Below are 22,806 nucleotides of genomic sequence, written 5' to 3' on the forward strand. Positions count from 1 at the left end.
TGTGTGTTTGTGTGTGTGTGTGTGTGTGGTGTGAAAAGTGAACTTGCTCTGATTTCCTCCAAATTCATATCATGGCTAGAAGGCAAGTCGGGGAGCCCCTGTTAGGTGACCTGCAGTTCTCTCCAGGGTGCCCCAAGTGGGCAGGAGACCCAGGAAAGGAGCTGGGATGGAAACGCGCCAGGTAAGACTTTGAGATTAACAGTAGCCCTCAAACCACTCTTGTACGAGGGTCCTCTGGCTGAGGCAAGGCTTGAGGGGCTGGCTTTGATGATCCTGAGCCGCAGCAAACCTCCCACTTTGGGTGTCTGTGGATGACAACCACTAAACCCAGAGCAAGATGGTCTGAGTGACTGTGAGACACTCAGACGGGTGGGGGATAATCTAGTCACTGTATTGCAATTAGGTGTTTGGGGCCAGAACATCAGCTCATTAAAATTCCAATTCATAGCTTAATTGCTCATCTGGACCTTTAGTAATGAGTAGAGGGTCTCTGGGTTTTAAATTGATGCTCCGAGCCAGTGTGAGTCCTTTCTCCAGCAGTGAGGCCGTGAAGAAGCCTACGGAAGGTGAGCCCTGCTCCCCATGTCCTCCTCACTCAGGAGGGCGCTGAGCAGGGGAGGGTGTGTGTTCTAGCCGTCAGCAGCCACGGGGCCACCTGCGAGGCCCTGTTCCAGCGCTGAGGGACAAGAACACGAGTCAGACATGGATCCTGCCCTCAAGAACCTTCCATCTAATGGGAATAATAAGGTGTGAATATATGTCATCACAGGTGCAGCATGGCAGGGCTTGGAGGACAGACAGATAGAGGACAAAGGGAACTCGAGTTTGCAGAGATGCACCATACCCTTCTGGAAGAGAGAGCCTGGCCCAGGAGCCTGACAGATTCCTCTCAGGCACTGGCCCCATGGGTCAAGGGGAGGGCCCGGGGTGGTGGTGAAGTGTCTCATGCCCTCCCCTCCCGAGATGTAAGCCAGGCTTGACCGGGTTCCCAGGTTTCCCAAGAACCTGGTTCAAACCCCCGAGAAGGGATCAGAATGGATACCCGGCTTGGAAATAAATCAGGAACTGCAGCGCTTCAAGTACAGAATGAGCCAAGAGACAAAGAAATCTAAAGGAAGCAGGGTGCGGATGAGAGGAGCATGGACATTTCTGGGGGAAAAATACTGTGCGTGTTGTATCACCAGCCACCAAATGTGAACCGCACCAGTGAGAGAGGCTGGCGAGGGTCCCTGAATACATTTCTTGTGAGTTCTCTCAACACCAAATGGATCAAAAAAAAAAATTTTTTTTCCCCCCGAGATGCCGCAAAAATCAGCATGTCCTTCTGTTGTTTCAAAAATGACATTTTAAGCAGCAGTGAGGCTGACTGTACTGGGGTGGGGGGAGGGGGCAGTGGCAGGGATGGATGAACAAAAGAACTGGGGGTCAGGAGGGGTGGGGTGGATCAGGGACAGCTTAGCTTGGAGGGAACTGAACAGGAGGGGAAGAGAACGGTTGGGAGGCCAGGAGGTAAATCAGGACTGGCACACATAAGTCTGATTTTCCAGCTTCTGAAGCAACTTTTTGCAAAAGGGCCCCCGTCGGAGACCACCCTCCCCTTGGAACACAGTGTGGGGGAAAGTGAGAGAGGGGGCTTTTCTGAGACTATGGGGACTGCTTGGCTAGGAGTCACGTCTATAAAAACAGCCCACCACGTGTATGCAGAGAGAATAGTTGAGGCACAAAAAACTCAGAAGTGGTAGTATGGAGCTGAGAAATGGCAGGGTGACCCCTCCCTTCATATCCCACCCCCCACATTGTTAAAGATCCATACCCATGGGCTCGGTTTGGGTTTTTTGCTTATGGATCACTGTGAATGGGTATCTCTGATTTGTTTTAGTGGCTGTAGATCTATTCATATGGAGCAATACATCCTCAACAGTACAGAAGGAGAACAGGGGTGAAGCCCCACCCAAGGGGGTCAAGGGGAGTGAGGACAGATATCACTCACTATTTTTCATAGGCAGGTGGTAACGTTTTCATTGGCAGATTGCTGTTGTTCAGTCACTAAGTCTTGTCCAACTCTTTGTGACCCCATTGACTGCAGCAAGCCAGGCTTCCCGGTCCTTCACTATCTCCTGAAGTTTGCTCAAACTCATGTCCTTTGAGTCGATGATGCCAAAGAGTTCCCCAATAAGGATGATTATTTGTGCCAGGTACCAGGTGCTTTACCTACATTACTACAATTAACCCTGCAGCAATAAAGTGATGAAGGGATTTTTATACCCAATTTATTGGTGAATAAACTAAGACTCAAAGAGGGTAACTAACTTGTTGAAGTCTCACAGTTGGTTAGGACAAAGCCGGATGAGAATGCTAGGCTCTCTCACTCCAAGTCCAACATTTTTCCTCGTTTCCTCATAAACAAAAGATTTGAGAGCAATGAAACAGTGACATAGGAGGTGAGAGAAAGAGAAATCATCTATCTCACATGAAGGAAACTACTTCCCTTCCCAGGGGATAAACGGGAGGCAATGGGAAGGGGAAAAAAGAATAAAACACAGCTTTGCCTTGATAGATTACAGTGTGATATTAATAAGTTGTAAGTTTAAGACAGATAAATTAGGGAGACATTTTTCACATTACCAAAGTTGTATTTACTTCACAAAGTGATTTTCTTAAGCGTCACTTTAGGTAAATGGCATCCAACGTACATTGTACATTTAAACTAAGTGACAAAAATCTTTCACATGTAACTTTGGACAAAGACAGGCAGACTCCTGAGAAGACAGAAAAAATATAAGTCCTTAAATGTGTCTCTCGGCAGTAGTTTTGTTTGCATTCAGAGCTTCCAGTCTTCTAAGAATCCTAACCAAATGCAAAAATAGACTTATGGGCCCCCAATATCTAGAACATAATGTTCTTAAAAGTAACAGACGATTCAAAGGTGAAGTTAGCTATTTCATGGTTGTGCCCATAGCCACAACCACCAAACTGTAGTTACAGCTTGAAAAACTGTAAGAAAAGACATAGAACCACAAGTCCCAAGTACAAGTCCCTCAGACAAAAGGTTAACGAACTTTAGACACCAACCCCAGAGCCTTTCAGCCAAGCAGAAACACAGCTTTATTAATATGAGTCATGACAGCTAAGGCAGTCAATGACCTGGGCTGGATCTTCCACCAGCACGTTGCATTTCAAAAGGCCTGTTATCTCAGAGAAGCCTGCATTGTCTCTGTAATTATGTCTCCAAGAAACAATACTCTTCTCCTTGCATTTCAGAGAGTGGCCCTGCTAAAGGTATAGGAACTTAACCCTGAACCACAGAGCCTAAGAGGATGAAGGCAGAGGCCACAGGGGAGCTGTCCAACTCTACTGGCTGGATGAGGGATGAGGATGCTTACTGGGTTGAAAATAGCTTTAATTAGGGACCTCAGCAAAGAAGCAGATAAGTTATAAATTGCTTTAATAGACAAAGGAACCGGGAGTCACAAGCTTGCCCAACTGCTTCCCATCCTGGTCGTGGTTCAAAGTGGCAGGCTGTGAACTCCAAAAGCCAATTCAACATTTGCAACTCATTATCTCCATGTAACAGGCAATAAAGAGACACTGTCCTCCCACTAGATGATGAACTCCTCTAGCACCAGACACAGACCCTGTGTTCCTGCTGTCCCAATGAACACAAGTGTGTTTGGAAATAGGATGAGTTACCAAAAGCACCTCTAGATTAGAATCCCACGGCAAGGGAATAAAAAATATTAAAATGTATGATTCAAGACAATTTTCCTGAAATTTTTTTTAAAAAGATTTGAAAATACACATTGAAAGAGCTCACCTGATACTTGAAACTCTCAACCCAGAACTATCAACATCAAGATATGATGTGATAAAATTACAGGACTTTAAAGATAAAAATATCTTTACAATTCTTGTAAGGGAAAGAAAATTATTAGACTGTCACATGATTTTTGATAACAATATTTGTGCTAGAAGAAACTCTTATTTTTAATACCTATATTTATGATATTTAAAGAAAAAAGTTAGTTAAGGATTTTATACCCAGCAAAACTGACTTCATGTAGGAAGAGCACAAACTGTTATCAACACTCATGAATTCAGAGAATATTGTTTCTGTGAAATGAACACTGACTAAGGAATCTACTAAAGAATTAGCTTCAGATAAACAAAATGACCAAATTGGCATCAACATAAGGACAGTGAATGTTAAATATATATCTACCTATAGAATTAAAGCTAAATGAGGGTTAAAAGGAATAGACTATCATATACATTGACTATATGATTAATAATACAAATATAAATAGAAAAATTGGGGGGATGGAATAGAATTTGGAGCTTTACAAATTTAACTATTTTCAGTAATCATAGTTGATGGTGGTAGTATTGTTATTATTATTATTCTGAGACTTTTGTCATAATTATGAGATGTTCTAATTCTAGTTCTGTGTTTTTAAGAACCAGGACTCTTGGTTTGAAATAAAGGAGATGCAAATGCAATATAAAAGTTAAGTAAAACCTCTATAGCTTTGAATCTGAATCTGAAATGGTTTGAACTTACAGAATGTTTGACCTCACTCATATTACACAAGTGTATGCCACGTCTGCTGAAAAGCTAGAAACAAGGACCAGTCCAGTTAGGAACGAGCATGCAGGGTATCCAGACTGTGGTCTTGAAATACCTTTCCCTATTAACAGAAACCAGGCTTCTGGCACAAATGGTTGATTCCAAGCCTGGGGCAGGAGATACACAACATGAGTCTGGAGCATGTTCATATATCAGATAGTTAGAAAGATCAGACACTTAGAAAGATCACAAACTGCCTGAGGTCATGTCAAAGGGGACCCAGGAACCAACTGAAGAAGCTTCAAATGGCAATGGATTGAAATCCATCAAATATATGTAAATTCATACATTCATAATAGTATTTTAAAAGAACGAATTGGCTACATTTCAAGGATGTGTGCCTGTGTGCATGCTCAGCTGCTTCAGTCATGTCCAACCCTTTGCAACCCCATGGACTGTAGCCCACCAGGCTCCCTTGTGCATAGGCTTCTCCAAGCAAGATACTGCAGTGAGCTGTCATTTCCTTCTCTAGGGGATCTTCCCCACCCACGGATCAAACCTGAATCTCCTGTGTTGCAAGTGGATTCTTTACCCACTGAGGCACCTGGGAAGTCCCATTTTAAGCTTGATAGGAAGCCAATATGTTATCTTGAAAACTGGATATATAAACGAACTGGATATTTATCCTGCCTTTCCTGTAAGAACTGTAACTGGGTGACCAAGCGATAGAAAAATGGAAGCTTCTCCATTTGGAAGCATTAAAAAATTATCACAGCCAGTAAATGAAAACAAAATTATAGAGTGAGAATTGCACCATTTTTCTGCCTTCAGTGAAGTGGTGGATCTAGACATTAAGCATCACTGAGTGCTAACATGAAAAAAGTAAAAACCACATGTTACATGCTTCCTGATGAAAAGCATCATCATCGTGCTAAAGAGGTTGAAACTGAGTCTGGTCACTCTGGAAGCAGCTGCCAGGGTGCAGGAAACACAAAAGACAGAAGGACACATTGACCTGCACCACAAATAGAGAAGCTTGTGTAACTCTAGAGATTTAAACTGCCTGCGTCCTTCCACAGAAAAAGTGTAAGGAAATAAAGGGATGGAGGGGATGCTGCAGCTTTTAAGAGAAATTTCAAATACACATTCTTTTTTTAAAAAACAGGCGTACCTGTTTAAAAAACAGCAGAGTGAAATGCGGAAAACAGTGTGGACGTTTCTCAAAACACTAAAAATAAGACTACCATGTGACTCAGCTGGGTGCATATCTGAAAAAAAACAAAAACACTAATATTAAAATACACATACACAGCAGCATTATTTACAATAGCCAAGATGTGAAAGTAACCTAACTGTCCATCAACAGATGAATAGATGAAGAAGATGTGGTATATATGTGGGTATATTATATATGTACATATATATGTATATTTGTGGTTCAGTCGCTCAGTTGTGCCTGACTCTTTGTGACCCCATAGACTGCAGCATGCCAGGCTTAAACACATACATACATACCAAGGAATTCAGTCATAAGAAGGAATGAAATTATGTCGTTTGCAACAACATGAATGGACCTGGAGGGTATTATGACATGAAATAAGTCAGACAGATAAAGACAAATACTGCATAACATCACTTATATGTGGAATCTAAAAGGTACAACAAACTAGTGGTCACCAGTAGGTAGAGGAATGGGGCAGGGGTGATATAGGAGTAGGGGATTAAAAGGTATAAGCTATTATGTATAAAATAAGTTACAAGGATATATTAGACTGCACAACAGAGGGAATATATATGTAAGTTTATATGTGATATTATATTTATATATTTTATGACATATTTATATACTTTATAAAAAGTATAAAGGGAATATAACCTTTAAAATTGTGAATCACTATACTATACACCTTAAAATTATATATTGTATATCAACTATATTTCAAAAAAAAAAAAATATATATATATACAGTAAAAAAAATAGTGGGGAAGGCACACTAAGGTGACAAATCTACAGATAAATGCAAGACAGTGATTACCATAAAAGTTGAGAAGGGTGGAGAGGACTGTGATTGCAATGGACAATGGAGGAGCTTCCAGGGTGGCTGGCAAAGTGTTATGGGAACAAACGTGTTTGCCTTATAAAAATTCACTAAGCTATGGATTTGTTTAGTATTGCTTTCTGTATCTGTTTTATTTCACAACATGAAGTTGAAAACAAATCTTTAAAAATTCCAACACCGATCAATTTTAAAGAATGTTCAGAATGCTTTAAACTCTTTATGGGGAGAAAAAAAAAAAACCCAAGTGATCAGGTTGCCAACTAAAGAGCTAACAGCAGGGAATGTCCAGATTTCATGGCTGTAGACACTCAACCTTCATGGCTGGGACCACTTAATCTTTTAGCTCCTCAGATGAGGTAAGGAGCTTCTGGTCAACAGCTCGGGAGACTAGGCTGCTGGCCCCACCCTGACCGTTGTGAACGAGCCTTTTTTCAAAACCCAGTTCTAGCCTGGCTTGCAAGATTTCTTGTTGCCAGGAACCCAGTTCCAGTGGGAAAAGGACAGATTTTATCATCTCCAAATCTCTAAGAAATTGGTTTCCTGGGACTTCCCTGGTGGTCCAGAGGCTAAGACTCTACACTCCCAATGCACGGGGCCCAGGTTCGATCCCTGGTCAGGGAACTAGTATCCACATGCCACAATGAAGACCCAGCACAGCCAAATAAATACATAAATAAATATTAAAAAGAAAGAAATTGGGTTTCTGTGACTGCTGGGTCTCCCTGATGCAGGCCATCTGCCTGGCTGGACCTCAGACTATTACCTGCTTCTGGAAGTCCTCCTCCAGGAACACCAACCATCTCTGTCCTGAAGGAGCCCATCAGGAGTCTGAAGTGGCCTCTAGTCAGTCACCTTTCGGATGTTGCCTCTTTCCAAGCTACCCTGAGAGCCCAGGGTATGACTCCTGCTGTAGCTCAGGCCCTTCTGCTGTCACTTATGCTCTGAAGGACTTCATCTAGTAGGTAGACCTCCTCAGCTTCACTGCAGGATCTTCCTCACCCCACTCATGTCAGCTTTTTTCCAGCCCTCACACATAACTCACGGTCAAAGACTCATAAATCTGCAGATCTGAAAATGCCATCGGACAGATCATCTTTTAAAAATTACCTCATATACTTTTGTTAGGAAACTGAGCATCAAAGAATGGATGGCAGGTTTGGCAGACCCCACATTTATCTGGTAAGGCTTGAACTAGACCCAGGAGCCTCTGACAATGACTTTCTCACCCCTCCATCTCTATCTATCCTTGGCCATTGCCTCTTTTTAAATGTGCATTAATACTCGGTGCTTCTATGCAAGTTGGCATTACCTCCATGCCAGGAATGATGCTGGGTGGGCAGAGGTGGTGTGGGGGCTGGGAGGGTCTCTTGGTGCTACAGGTACACACATCCCTGCCCTACCACTAATAAAGATTTACAGGAAGGGCAATAAACAAGAAGTTTATTACCAAACAGCATGCTAAATGCGGACACAGTCTCTCTCATTGACCAGACTCTACTCAGACTCCCCTGAACACTTCTCCAACCAGACCTGACTCTTGGATATCTGTGTTCATCTCTACTTCATCCAATTTTATTAAGAGAAAGAGTCCTGCTAAATCAGTTGAACAGACCCTCCCAACCCCACTATGTGATCACCCTTGACATCTGATCAGATTCCTCATTACCGTGATGCCCGAGCATCTGTCCAGCCTTCAGCAAGAATCTTGATAGCTTGGTTTAGGCAGAACCCCCCCATTCAGCCCCAATGTTTCCTCTCAGTGATTTTCCACACCCTGACTCCCACCCTGCTCCCTGACTATAAGTTCCCATTTGCTCATGCTGTATTTGGAACTGAGTCCAATCTCTGCCCCACTGCAAGACCGCCATTGCAGCGGTCCCTATATCTCCATCATGGCCCCCTTGAATAAAGTCTTCCTCACCACCTTCAACAAATGCCATGGATAGACAGCTAATGGGAAGTTGCTACATAACACACGAGCCCAGCCTGGTGCCCTGTGATGACCTAGAGGATGGGGGGAGGGGCAGGAGGAAGGCTCAGGAGTGAGGGAATATATATGTAGTTATGACTGATTCGAGTGGTTGCATGGCAGAAACCAACACATCATTGTAAATCAATTATCCTTCAATTAAAAAATAATTTTAAAATGTCATGAATACTTCTTTCTGTAACAATACCAAAGTATAGAAGGACATGGTGTTGTGGGCATACACATATCAAAAGCTAGGAAAGTGTGCATGCCCATACATGCAGCAATCCTTCTTCTAGGAACTTGTCCCAGTTAAATAATCATGGATGCATGAAAGGATTTCACTACAAGTATGCACACCACAGCAGCATTTACAATTGTGAAATGTCCAACATACTGGATTGTTTAAATTAATTGTGGTATATCCATTCAGTGTAAAGTATGTAGTCAAAAGATAATATAGGAAAATAACATGAAATGATATGAAAAGATACTCATGAAATACTGATCAGTGAAAATACATATAACAAAACAGAATGTATACTAAGATTCAATCATTTAAGGTACTCATTCCTACAGAGAAAGGAACAGAACATATATACTAAAATGTTTAAAAATATCATTATTAAAGGTAATTTTTATTCCCTTTGTGTTTTGCACAATAAACATACATCAGTGTGTAATAAACAATTAAAACAAAATTTTCTTCCTCTAGAAAACTTAGAAACTTGTCTGATCTCTCACTCATTCCCACTTGTGCGTCCTCAAATTTGTGCTCTACACTTGAATCTTGCAAACAGAGTGGATTCCACCAACTTCGAGATCAAGTCCAAAGCAAACACATTAGAATTCATGTTTTAACAGGACGTTGAGGTAGCTCTTCTCTGCAACTTAGAAGATGAGCTTTCCTAAGTACAAAAAAAATCTTTATCCAGGGTTCTTTAAAAAAAAAAAAAAAAAAAACCAATAAAGTTAAACTGTAGTGCTAACCAAAGATATGCAAAACAAAATAAAATGCTGTTTTATGCTTCCCATATCAGCAAACATTAGAGACAATGATAACACTTGGGGCTGGTAAGAATGGTAATGAGAAGTATTGCAATGCACCACACTGAATAATACACACTTCTGAAAGCTAACCCATTTAAAAAAGGAAAAAGAATCAGTTTTAACATTCCTTATAGCACTTAGGGACATTTTCTTAGATATAGGTTTCCTGCTTTCCATTAATAATAAAGTTGTTTGCATCTGTCTTTAAAGTCCTTTGTCTCATCATTTTTCTTTATGATTTTTGAAATGCAGTTTGCTAAGACATGCCACAAGACATGGGAAGATAGCTGCTTATTTATCTCTTATTACTGTCCTGCGTGGCACTCAAAAAAAAATTTTCCCCACCTGCTTGGCATCTTAGAATGCAGAAGGGTTCTGGCAGATGCAGAGACCTAGAGAGGAATAGTCGCTAGCCAGATCTTCAGTAGAGGGCAGCCCCTCGGAGTCTTAAAGAGAGCTGCAGAGTTGGAAAGGTGGTCCTTAGGAAAGCATTAAAGAACAGACGTTACCCAGAAGATTGTCTCTGATCATGGGAAAGTCATCCACGCGGCTCTGCAGGAGACACTGACCATTCGTTTTAATACACCGACCCTCTTCCAATATTGGGACCCTTCCGTTCGTTTTAATACACCGACCCTTCCAATATTGGGAAACACAGGGGGGAGTCACTGCATTCAGGGGTCTGGTGGCATCAGTAACAAATCAGTTGGGATGGGGAGGGAGGTGGGAGCGGGGTTCAGGATGGGGAACACATGTCAGCGAAGCGATTTATTTCCTTTATTGATATTTTGGTGAGCACGCCTAAATAGAAAGCTATCAGCAAGGGTACGAGAAGCACAGGTCCTCCAGGAACGGGCTACTTGCAAAATACCTTGAGTACTGCTCTACTTCCGCATGCTTTGTCTCATGGCAAGCGGCAGTGTGCGCATGCGCAGGCCCTGGTTCTGGCCCAACGTGGAGGGAGGGAGGCTAACACTCCTGCTCTCCTCCACCCACGCAAAGGAAGGTGGGGACCATAGCGACTTCAACTGCGGAAGCACCCCCAGCAAAGACAGCTCAGATGGGCAAGGAAGAGGAGGCGATGTGGCTCTGATATTCTGCAAGGCGGAGCTGATTTTTAAAGTGCAAGAAAAAGAGAGTCGAGCCCCTCTTCTCCCCCTGGTTGTTGACTCTCCAAAACACTGGGTCTGGCGCGGGTTCTGATCCCTGGAGTTTGATGCACGTTTGATTCACAGACTGCTGCGTGTCTGCACCAGATGGCCTCGAGTTAATGAACACAAACTCATCCCTTTTGCTCACCAGGGAAATGTGCAGCTCAATCTGATTTGTACTCTCCAACTAAAAATATTTGAGTATTTTTAGGGAGCATTTTACTGAGACAAAATGGCACTTCAGGAAAGCATTAAAAGAACAGAGACTAACCAGCAAATTGCAACTGCAATCTCCTATCCGTTGATAAGGCAGCTCTCTGATCAGACTTTAACCAAAATTAAAGTAATACACTATGAACTGCCCAGGAATGATAGCTCCATCCTGCCTTCCTACCCCATTTCTCTTTACCAACCCCCTGCCCTGCCCCAAGCTGAACTTGTGGTCCCAAAGCACAACGTAGAATTCATTCCAAACACAAGATTTTCTCATTTGCATACTAGCAAAAACATTTGTCACAGGGTACATACAAACACACACACACACACACACACAATCTTCTCACATGTTGTTTTAATCTATATGTTCTTACCTATAACAACAATTTTAGGATTTAGAAAAAATTAATTAACTCTACAAGATCTCCATCTTGCCCAACTAGGATAGAACTTGGTTCAACTAAGTATCTTCCTGGTCATCATCACCAGCAAACAAAATAGTGGGCTTCCAATAAAGAATCAGGGAACAGGAAGCTGTTCAGTATAGGTCCCTTGCTCCCTTCTCTAAACTCCCCCACTTCCTGCTATCTCACTAAATCTTAGCAATTCAGCATACAAACATTAAAGTCATAGCTTCGAAAGTCAGCTCTATTCTGGTCTCTCTCCCAGCAAAGCTGACAGCCACAAATCGGGTTCTTTTCTCTTGAACTGTGACCGTTGGTTCATCCAAGGTCTAGACAAAGTCCTTATATCCTTGAAACTTGGGTCTCACATGAGAGCTGGTTTAAAAATACTCAATCTCAGGCCCCATCCCAAACCTTCTGAATCCACGTCTGCATTCATTTTAACAAGATCCTCTGGTGATTCCTACGTAGATATAAGCTTGCAAAGCATGGCATTATGGTCATCTAATCATGAATGTAAAAGTAAAAGTGTCAGTTGCTCAGTCGTGTCTGACTCTTTGCAACCCCATGGACTGTAGTTCACCAGGCTCCTCTGTCCATGGGATTTTCCAGGCAAGAATACTAGAGTGGGTTGCCATTCCCTTCTCCAGGGGTTCTTCCCGACCCAGGAATTGAACCTAGGTCTCCTGCACTGCAGGCAAATTCTTTACCGGCTGAGCTACCAGGGAAGCCCCTAATCATGTATAACAATGTTTGAATCCAGATCACAAGTGTTCTTACAGGTTGCACTGTCTTTATGGGGAAGTAGTTTACTTATCTAGAACTGTTCCTTCTAAAGATATTTTACAAGTACAAGTACCAGGCTTGAACAAAAATCTTTGACTTTTTCAATAGTGATCATCTTTACAAAGTCTCCCTGCTGGTTAGAAGAAGAAAAAAAAATCATCGTTCATCACGAAGTGTTCTTAGTATGGATGGAGGAACAGCATACTGTTTTTCACTTGAACGGATGAGCTTGAAAACAGGGTGTCACTACTAAGAGATAAACTTCCAGGGAAGGATCTCCGGCTTCCTTTGGCAAGATGTCTTCTGACTCACAGCCTTCTCCTGCTTGGGCAGCTTAAATGAGGTTCTCTTTGCAGCCAATTTCTGGAGCAGGTGCTCAGAACTTACAGGAAATAACAGTTCTGTGCGCTGGTTTAAAAAACACACTCTTTGCCATCTTAGTTGGGAGCCGCTGGCAGGAGGGGCAGGGAGAAGGCCTCAGTGGACTTCAGAAGCTCCCACTTAACTCTTCCTTGCCCAGTTGACTGCAACAAAGGGTTGAGAGAGTCTGAAATGACAGAGCCAGAGAAGACCACAAGAAGGAAGCTTGCTGCTGTGAAGGCAAGGGCCTCTGCCAGCGCTGCTATGAGGGGTGAGCTGCCAGGGGCTTGGTCTCCATGCTGCTCAGCTTGGGGAGGGGGGCTGCCTGCTGCATAACAGACCATCATGCCTGGGTCAGAACAAAGGAGGAACTAGTTACAAGGCCACTCAGCTCTGGGGCCAAAAACTCCAACCCTGCAAATATGACAGTTGCTTTCTGGATCCCATTTCAACACTAGCTGCTGCTAAGTTCTAATTTGGTGAAACAACTTTGGGAGTTCTGGACTAATTTAACTCAGAAATTCACCCTGACCATAGAATGACAGGATGTCACAGCAGAAAGAACCTCATATGAACCTCTCATCCAGGGGTTTCAGGTTCAAATGCCTCTAGAAGGCACTAGGAACAGTAAATATGAGTTCCATGAGGAGGATCTAGAAACTGGACTGTCCAATTCCCCAACCACTGGACACAGGTGGCAACTGAATACCTTGTATGTAGCTAGTTCAAAAGGACACATGCTGTAAGTAGAAAATACAGTGCTTTTCAAAAGCACAGAAGAAGAAAATAAGGAAATAGCTCATTAATAAGTTTTATATTAATTTAACGAAAGTATTTTGGATATATTGGGTTAAAGAAATGATAAATTTCTGATTAATTTCTGATTAATTTCTGGCTTCTTTCTAATGTTTTTAATGTGGATGCTAGAAAACTTTAAATGACGTATGTGACTCAGTTTGTGATTCATATCATATTTCTATGGGACAGTGCTGGTCTGGAGCAATGGGGAAGCATGGAGACTACAGCCGACCGTAAAGCAGAGGCCTTCTGTAAAGCATTAAAACTCAAGATTAAAGAAAACAAGAAAAAAAGACTACACATCAAATTCCACTCACAAGTCACTGGTTTGTGACTAAGGATTTTTTTTTTTTTTAAAGAGAGGAGATGCCCCAGTCGTTCTTTGGTTAACATAAAAGCCTAAAATGAAAAGCCAGGTCTCCAATTTTGCTATAGAGGCTTGTTTAACCAAGTCAAAAGTTTAAATAGCAACTTGAAGGGAAGCTGTGACCTTCCATCAGTGCCTTCACCAGGCTGGTAGTTTGTGCCTGTAGACTGAGGTATGCTTTGATCTGAATGTGCGCCGTCCCCAAATTCATATATTAGAAACCTAACCTCAAAGGCGATGGCATTAGGAGGTGGGGACTCTGGGAGTGATTAGGAAGGTGATTGATTTTGTGTGTGTGCTGTCACGTCCAGCTATTTGCGACCCCATGGACAGTAGCCCACCAGGCTCCTCTGTCCATGGGATTTCCCAGGCAGGAAAACTGGAGTGGGTTGCCATTTCCTTCTCCAGAGGATTTTCCTGACCCAGCGATCAAACCCATGTCTCCTACCCCTGCATTGCAGGCAGACTCTTTATCACTGAGACACCAGGGAAACCCAGGTGTAGCATAATAGGAGTTTACAAAAGGATCTAAGGCAAGGCCTTCTTATGGTCAAGGAGTTACAGGGAGAGGGACATGCATCCTCAAGGTCTATCACCAAGGTCAAGGGTACAAATGTGCAAATGTTAGCAGATGAGCAGGAGGCAATGTGGTTGCAGAGGAGAAGGCAACACCACAGGGAGTTAGGGGTGGCATCACTGAAGAGTTGGGTTTTAAATAAATCTTGAAGAAAGAAAAAAAAAAATGAAGAAGGGATAAGGATATTCTAGGCAGTGGGAACAGTACGTATAAAAGCATATGACGGTGCAACCAAGGAGAATGGGGAGGAGCACAGTGGATCAGGGAGATGTTTTATTGCATAAACTGTGCACGTTATTAAAAACCATTAGAAATAACTGCCATGCAACTCATGACAGCAAAGGTGAATTTGCCAGCGGTGTAAATGTTGATGCCACCAAAAGCAATATCTAAATATAAACTTTCGCAATTTAAGCAATAAATGCATTCTGGTTTACTGTAATTGTTTTTGTTGATGATGATCATATACAATTTTCATTACCTAATCATGTTTTAAAATGAATAGATAATAGTATTGTGTGTGATTATTCAGATTTGGTAGGCATTCTTTTCTTTTTTTTGGCAGGCATTCTTTTCATCCATTTTCTTAGGCCAGCATTCTACACTGTGCTGGCATTCTCTATGTTAGATGCAGAAATCCAAGAAATAAAATACCAGGTAGGCAAGTTCTTTCAGATAGTACAAGCTACAGTTGGAAAAACTGGCTTAAAACTCAACATTCAAAAAATGAAGATCATGGCATCCAGTCCCATCACTTCATGGCAAATAGATGGGGAAATAATGGAAACAGTGAGAGACTTTATTTTCTCGGGCTCCAAAATCACTTCAGATGGTGACTGCAACCATGAAATTAAAAGACGCTTGCCCCTTGGAAGAAAAGCTATGACCAACCTAGACAGCATATTAAAAAGCAGAGACATTACTTGGCTAACAAAGGTCCATCTAGTCAAAGCAATGGTTTTTCCAGTAGTCATGTATGGATGTGAGAGTTGGACTATGAAGAAAGTTGAGCACTGAAGAACTGATGCTTTTGAGCTGTGGTGTTGGAGAAAACTCTTGAGAGTCCCTTGGATTGCAAGGAGATCGAACCAGTCAATCCTAAAGAGAATCCTGAGCATTTATTGGCAGGACTGATGCTGAAGTTCCAATACTTTGGCCACCTGATGCAAAGAGCTGACTCATTGGAAAAGACCCTGATGCTGGGAAAGATAGAAGGCAGGAGGAGAAGGGAACGACAGAGGATGAGATGGTTGGATGGCATCTCCAACTTGATGGACATGAGTTTGAGCAAGCTCCAGGAGTTGGTGATGGACAGGGAAGCCTGGCCTCCTGCAGTCCGTGGGGTCGCAAAGAGTCAGACATGACTTAGCAACTGAACTGAACTGAACAAGCCGCAGTGCCACCGTCTCTTTCTTTCCCACCACGCTGGCCTTTTGTCACGTGTTCCTCTGCTTCAGCAAAACTACTCTACCCTACTGCCTCCCAGATCCTAGCTATCCGCTGGTCCCAAATTCTACCAGCCAGAAATTCCCCCTTTCCAGAATAACATATAAGGGCCAAGTGTTAATGAGTAAGGAAATCACTCAGTTTTTGCCCACCATATGAAAAGTGAAGGTCCATGGATGCCCTGGTCCCCTTAGGGACCCCTACAAGCTTAGGACACTGAGTGAGGCTGGAGCTGCCCTAACATACACGCATGCACACACACATAGAACCAAACACAAAACCACGAACCACGCAAATAAACAAACATGAGGGAGACAGGAAAGAAAGGCTGAATTATGATGCTGTGTCAGAGCAGCCTGTTAAATGGCTAGAATAAACGAAAACTTGAATTAGCTAAACACCTCCATTTTGAACAAAGGCTCCAGCCCAGTGGTGGATTTGACCTTTTAACTTTAACTATTAAATTTATTAAATTTAACTTCATACAAACATGCCTTGACTGGCCAAACTTCCATAGAGTAAACTTAAAACACCAGAAGAGAAATAGGACTCTGAACAAGGTGCTTCTTTTAATTCTGCTGTATTTTCATAGATATGTTTATAATCTCATCACGCTATTTTTGAAAATACATTTACCAAATTCTCCACAAATAGTATCTGTAATAACAAATTACATTTGCATAGCTCTCTATCACTTTCAACATAGTTCCAAGCACATTTGATTTCCACATTGTATGGAAGATGGAAAAGGGAGTGTGTGTATGTGTTCATTGGTGAGCCCTTGGATCATTTGGTCCAAGACTTTCCCTTTACTCTTTTTTTTTTTTTAATTTATTTTTTTTTTTGGTCATACATTGATATGAATCAGCCATAGATTTACACATATTCCCCATCCTGATCCCCCCTCCCACCTCCCTCTCCACCCGATCCCTCTGGGTCTTCCCAGTGCACCAGGCCCGAGCACTTGTCTCATGCATCCCACCTGGGCTGGTGATCTGTTTCACCATAAATAGTATACATGCTGTTCTTTTGAAATATCCCACCCTCACATTCTCCCACAGAGTTCAAAAGTCTCTTCTGTATTTCTGTGTCTCTTTTTCCGTTTTGCATATAGGGTTATCGTTACCATCTTTCTAAATTCCATATATATGTGTTAGTATGCTGTAATGTTCTTTATCTTTCTGGCTTACTTCACTCTGTATAAGGGGCTCCAGTTTCATCCATCTCATTAGAACTGATTCAAATGAATTCTTTTTAACGGCTGAGTAATATTCCATGGTGTATATGTACCACAGCTTCCTTATCCATTCGTCTGCTGATGGGCATCTAGGTTGCTTCCATGTCCTGGCTATTATAAACAGTGCTGTGATGAACATTGGGGTGCATGTGTCTCTTTCAGATCTGGTTTCCTCGGTGTGTATGCCCAGAAGTGGGATTGCTGGGTCACATGGCAGTTCTATTTCCAGTTTTTTAAGGAATCTCCACACTGTTTTCCATAGCAGCTGTACTAGTTTGCATTCCCACCAACAGTGTAAGAGGGTTCCCTTTTCTCCACACCCTCTCCAGCATTTATTGCTTGTAGACTTTTGGATAGCAGCCATCCTGACTGGTGTGTAATGGTACCTCATTGTGGTTTTGATTTGCATTTCTCTGATAATGAGTGATGTTGAGCATCTTTTCATGTGTTTGTTAGCCATCTGTATGTCTTCTTTGGAGAAATGTCTGTTTAGTTCTCTGGCCCATTTTTTGATTGGGTCATTTATTTTTCTGGAAGTGAGCTGCAGGAGTTGCTTGTATATTTTTGAGATTAATCCTTTGTGTGTTTTCTCATTTGCTATTATTTTCTCCCAATCTGAGGGCTGTCTTTTCACCTTGTTTATAGTTTCCTTTGTAGTGCAAAAGCTTTTCCCTTTACTCTTGAGGAAAACGGAGCCTGTAACCACACACATACTTAGAAATAGACTGGACATAAAAAGTATGTCTCTTGACGCCCAAGCTGGTCCTCCATGCAACACATTCCCATCCCACTGACCGAAAGACTGAGGCCAAGGGGAAAGGATAGACTGTATACTAATAGCCTCAATGGCTCACACCTACTAATATACACATTCTTGGGCAAGCCCCTCCCATACCAACTTTGAGCTTGAACACATGATGTGCTTCAGCCAATGGAGCATCAGCAAAGTCAGCAGAGGTGTGGTTAGCACGAGCACACCAGAGCATGCTGCCGCCACCACCCTGTGAGGCATCCAGCCTGCTCTAACCTCATGGAGGAGGAAAGTCCTTGTGAACAGAAAGAGGTTCAGACCTCCCAGCTGCCCAGCTGAGCCCAGCCACCATCTAAACATAGTCACATGGATGAGAAGTAGAATATCATTTTTGCTTGCAACTAGTAAGCTTTGGGGTGGTTTGTTATGCAGTGATAGATAAGATAAGTGATAGATACACTAAGGAAAAAGAAATCTGTCCATGCCAGTCATTCACAGACCCAAGACTGGACGCAAGGCCTTTGAAATCCACCACCTCATTCAGGAATAAAGAATATTTTGCTGAACTGAGCTTCCCTGTCTTGGAAACTTGAGAATCCAAGTTCACTCAAAATCACTGAGATCAGCTCGTCCAGCTGCTTGATGATTTTAGGTTCTCATTTTTTGCAACTTCCTCCTTCCCTCAAGGCCATAGGGTGTGGCTGGTTTTGCATGTCTAAGGGTGGAGGTAGCCAGCCACCACTCTCTGGACCAGCATTAGAGGGGACAGTGGCTGCTGTGACACCTCTGTACCCATGGGAAGAGGGACAACCCAAAGAGACAGAGGCACTGTCCTCCCTCCTACAGCTGCAGGTACAAGGGACAGGGTGAGGACCCAGGTCTCTTCATCCAAAGCCAACATCTTTTAGAGGACACATGCTAAATCCTTAGCGAGAGGGGGAAGAAGCTCCAATCCCACAGCTCAGAGCTGACGGTGCCACGTCAGATCTGGGCATGATGCTGCCAGCTGGGACTACAGGGTGTTATAGCTTCAAAGTCCTCTGGGTGACCAAGAGCCACAAGAGGTGGCTCCGAGAAAGACACTCAGCAAGAATGAGGATGAATTAATTTCTTCATTCCTTACTGATACCCATGTATACACTGGACAGGGTCTGAGATGGCTTGTAGATTATCTCATGTGGTTGGATATGTCAAACTAGTTATTTACAGGACATCACTTTAAAACCCCGGTCTTTTGCTGTCTGTGTGTTAGTAAAGTCTTCAAATTCACCCATAGGGTTTAAAAACAATATTAACATTTTTGCAACAGAAATCTGTTGACTTACATGTGAAGGCCACCAGGGACTTCCCCACCACCCCCTGCAAGGAATGAGGCATTACATTTACATTTGTCAAATAAGGAAAACTGGGTCACCTACCATCGCTGAGTTCTCCCATGAATTGATTAATAGACAATTAAAAAGAGGTTTGGGAATGCAATTTGCAACATGGAAGGTGCTACAGAAACACACATTCCACTTAGGGGGGAAGAAAAGAAAAAGACAAACATATGCTGCAAACAAATTTTAATCATCATAAATCATGCTTCTGTTTATTCGACTGTAATAATACTATGCGTTGGCGCATTAGGAGTTTTATACCACCTTGAAAACACCAATCAAGCTAGCATGATGTACAGCATGATTGTTGGGTCTGACATGTAAACTCATCGCATCTGATTTTAGCTCTGCCTTCAGTCTGGTGGGAAGGCAGAGAGAGTCTGGTGGGAAGTCTGGTGGGAAGACAGGCTGCATTCGCCATGCAACCTGGAAACCCTGTGCTCTGCTCACTTGCTCAGTCAGCCTGGGGGTTGGCAGAAAGAGGAGCAACAGTGACCAGGGCTGGGGAAAGCTGCAGTAATTTCTAGGAGCGATGGCAAACTACCTGTTATTAATACAAACATACACCTCTAAGAGGGCATGGCAACCCACTCCAGTATTCTTGCCTGGAGAATCCCATAGACTGAGGAGCTGAGTGGGCTACAGTCCATGGGGTCACAAAGAGTGGACACAACTGAAGTGACTGAGCATGCACACACACCTCCAAGACGTCATGGTTTTGAAGCTAACAGAGGAATATAAAAGGATTAACAAGTCAGGGGGTTCCATCAGAATGTAGTTATGGCTAATATTCTGCAAGATATTTCTGGATACTTCTGCAAGATGCTTGTTCCTTTCTACACATTATCTTATTTAATTTTCCTAGCAAGCCCACCAGCTGAGTATTTTTATGATCCACATTTCATATGTGAGGACACAGAGGCCAGAAAAGCTAAGAAACTTGTCCAAAGTCAGCAGCAGCACAGCTGGGTTTTCACTTGAGCCTGGGCCCTAAGCCACTAACCTGAGATGCAGGGCAAGTTTAGTCTTTTAAGCTCTTGGTCATGAACTCAGTTTGGCAACTGAGCTCTGAGGTCTTCTGGAAGAGATCCTCCCAGCTGTATGGGTGAGTGGTTCAATGACCTCTGCTTTGATTTCTGTACTTCTCTGGGACAGATCAACAGGGCAGGACATATCCTGAGGGCTCACCATCAGCAGTTCAGAGTGACCAAGGGACCCCTGAGTGCCCCCAACACTTTTGCCAGGGTCCACAAGGCCAAAACTATTGTCCAACTACTAAGATCTATTTCCTTCTTTCACTCTCATTTTCTCACCAGTGAAGGTGGAATTTTCCACCTTGAGGAAGCTACAAGGAAGCGTGATGACATCATCACTCTGATGGCTAATGGAATGTGTGCTTGTGTCTTCAAAACCTCAGTGTTCATTCCTAATATGGTACTATCAATAGACACAACCCCCCCAAAGCAGATCACTGAGGTCCTCAATGATTTTTAGGAGATTTTAGAGGTCCAGGGATCAAAAAGTCAGAGAATTGCTGCTCAAAATCACGCCTAGAAGGCCAATGGAAACGAAATCGCCTAAAATCTCAAAGCCTGGAGAGCAGAATTTAAGAACAAAAAGGACCATTAGCTTTGGCACAGCTGATTACGAACGAGCCATTTTAACTCCTGGAGTGGAGCCGACCCAGCTGATTCACAGGCACAGAAGGAGAGTGGGACGGACAGCTGTGATGAACACCGCGGGGGCGCAGCTTACGTCAGGGGAGGAAGTGTGCTCGTGGAAAGTGAGTTATCAACACACCTCAGTGAGCAAGTGCTCCAGCCCAGCCCTTCCTCATCAACCGCTGAGTGTTCTGTGTCTCATTTGTCGAGCGCATCATTTGCCGCGAAATGCCAACTGCTGATGTGACTCAAAGATTTCAGTATCTGCTGAGGACGAGGTGCCGAGATCCACCAAAGAGGGGAAGATGATTTCTACTGATCAAAGCTCTTCTGCAAACCAGGGCCTTGGATATGCCATCTCATTTATTCTATACAGTACTCTTCCCAGGCACACATGGTTAGATTAGATCCATGTTGGAGATTAGGAAATTGAAGTTGACTGGTTCAGGCAGTCATCCAGGCTCAAACTCCCAAGACTGAGCCCTAAGTCTGAGAGCTAAGGACTAGGGACACCCAGTGGCTACGGGCTCAGCCACTGTGCTGAGCTCCCCAAACCTAGCTGTGTACCAAAATCACTTGGAAAGTTTAAAACATTTCACGATTCTTGGCTCCACCCCTGAAGATTCTAATTCGGTAGGTCTGGGTGGGACTCCAGAATTCATAGAACCCTATAAACAGTCAGCTCCTAGCTTGGCTTTTAAATAACTACATCATTAGAGGGATAAGTCATTTCACATTTGAAAGTCTCTTCCACACCAGCACTACTAGCTGGCTTTCTTCTCTGCCTTTTTTTTCCTGGAAGAAATGTTACGTTTATTACCTCATGAGCAATGCTCTCTACCTGAAACGAACTGGAGGCTCAGCCAATAAATGCAGCCAAACGGATGCAGAATGTTCTTCCAAACTCTGAGCAGTCACGCAGACGTGCTTTTTTTTTTTTAAAATAAAATTTTTTTTAGTTTCTGTTTTTTCCATTTTTTGGCCGCACTCGATATGGGGGATCTTAGTTCCCCAACCAGGAAATCGATCCATGTCCACTACAGTGGAAGCATTGTGTCTTAAACCCTGGACCCCCAGGGAAGTCCCAAGACAGGCTTTTTGTGTGTGTGTGTGAGACCTGGGTGGGACAGGGCCTGAGGACACAATAAAAGGACAGGCCACAAAGGTCCCTGTTTCTAAGTTGTCAAACAATCTGCAGTGAAAACCCCATTACTTATGGGAGAAAAAAACCCTCACAGATAGGTGTGGAGTTTATTTTGCTTGTGCTAAATATGTTGACTTCTAAACAGATCCCGATTTAAAAGTGGCCAATTTAGAATCTGAATTATAAATTATGGCAATTCATGATACACACTCAACTCTGATTTAAAGGATCAGTTGCCTTCTCAAAAAGCTATTTAGTCAAGAAGTTACAGAAAAGAGCCTGCCTCCAAACTCAAAGAATGGGACAGCAATGAAAGAATTTCACAAAATCCATTGGGATGGACATGTACACACTGCTATATTTGTATATTTATCCTTATTGGATAACCAGTACAGCTCAGGGAACTCTGCTCAATGTTATGTGGATGGCAGGGCCGTTTGGGGGAGAATGGATACATGTATATGTATGTCTGAGTCCCTGAACAGTCCGCTGTTCATCTGAAACTATCACAACATTGTTAATTGGCTATACTCCGACATGAAATAAAAAGTTAAGAAAAAAAAAAGAATTTCACAAACACCAACTGAAACATGGACCAGGAGTGTGGGTCCATGAGCTGTGGTGTTTCAAGCTAAAGCAAAAGGTGATCGCTGGTGACGCAGAGGAGATAAATAAAACTTCTATATGTAAGCCACCCTCAACTTTCTCTTGGCAATCACGTCATCACACTGCATAAGAACCAGTTAAGAACCCCAGTGAGTGAAAAAAAAAATCAAAAAGAACAAAATGTCAGCTCTGCCATCAGGTGGAAAATGCGGCCTGGCTTCCAGGACTGGGAACTGGGTTCTCTTCTGCCATAGCAAACATCATCCAGCTCAGGCCTGGC

General features: G+C 42.9%; 1 protein-coding gene across 6 annotated transcripts in view; it reads right to left on the minus strand.

The window, feature by feature from the left end:
- MSRA (methionine sulfoxide reductase A) overlaps positions 1 to 22,806 on the minus strand; it is a 363,204-nt gene that overhangs the window by 54,690 nt on the left and 285,708 nt on the right. Inside the window, exon 6 of one of the 6 annotated variants that reach the window (XM_043890754.1) lies at positions 5,770 to 5,832. The exons of the other annotated variants lie outside the window; for them this stretch is intronic. Coding sequence (XP_043746689.1) covers positions 5,785 to 5,832 — 48 coding nt within the window. The 3' untranslated portion in view covers positions 5,770 to 5,784. Of the gene's footprint in view, positions 1 to 5,769; positions 5,833 to 22,806 lie in introns of those variants that run through there. 6 annotated transcript variants of the gene reach the window in all.

This window comes from Cervus elaphus, chromosome 29 (assembly GCF_910594005.1).
Source record: "Cervus elaphus chromosome 29, mCerEla1.1, whole genome shotgun sequence".
Classification (NCBI taxonomy): Eukaryota; Metazoa; Chordata; class Mammalia; order Artiodactyla; family Cervidae; genus Cervus; species Cervus elaphus.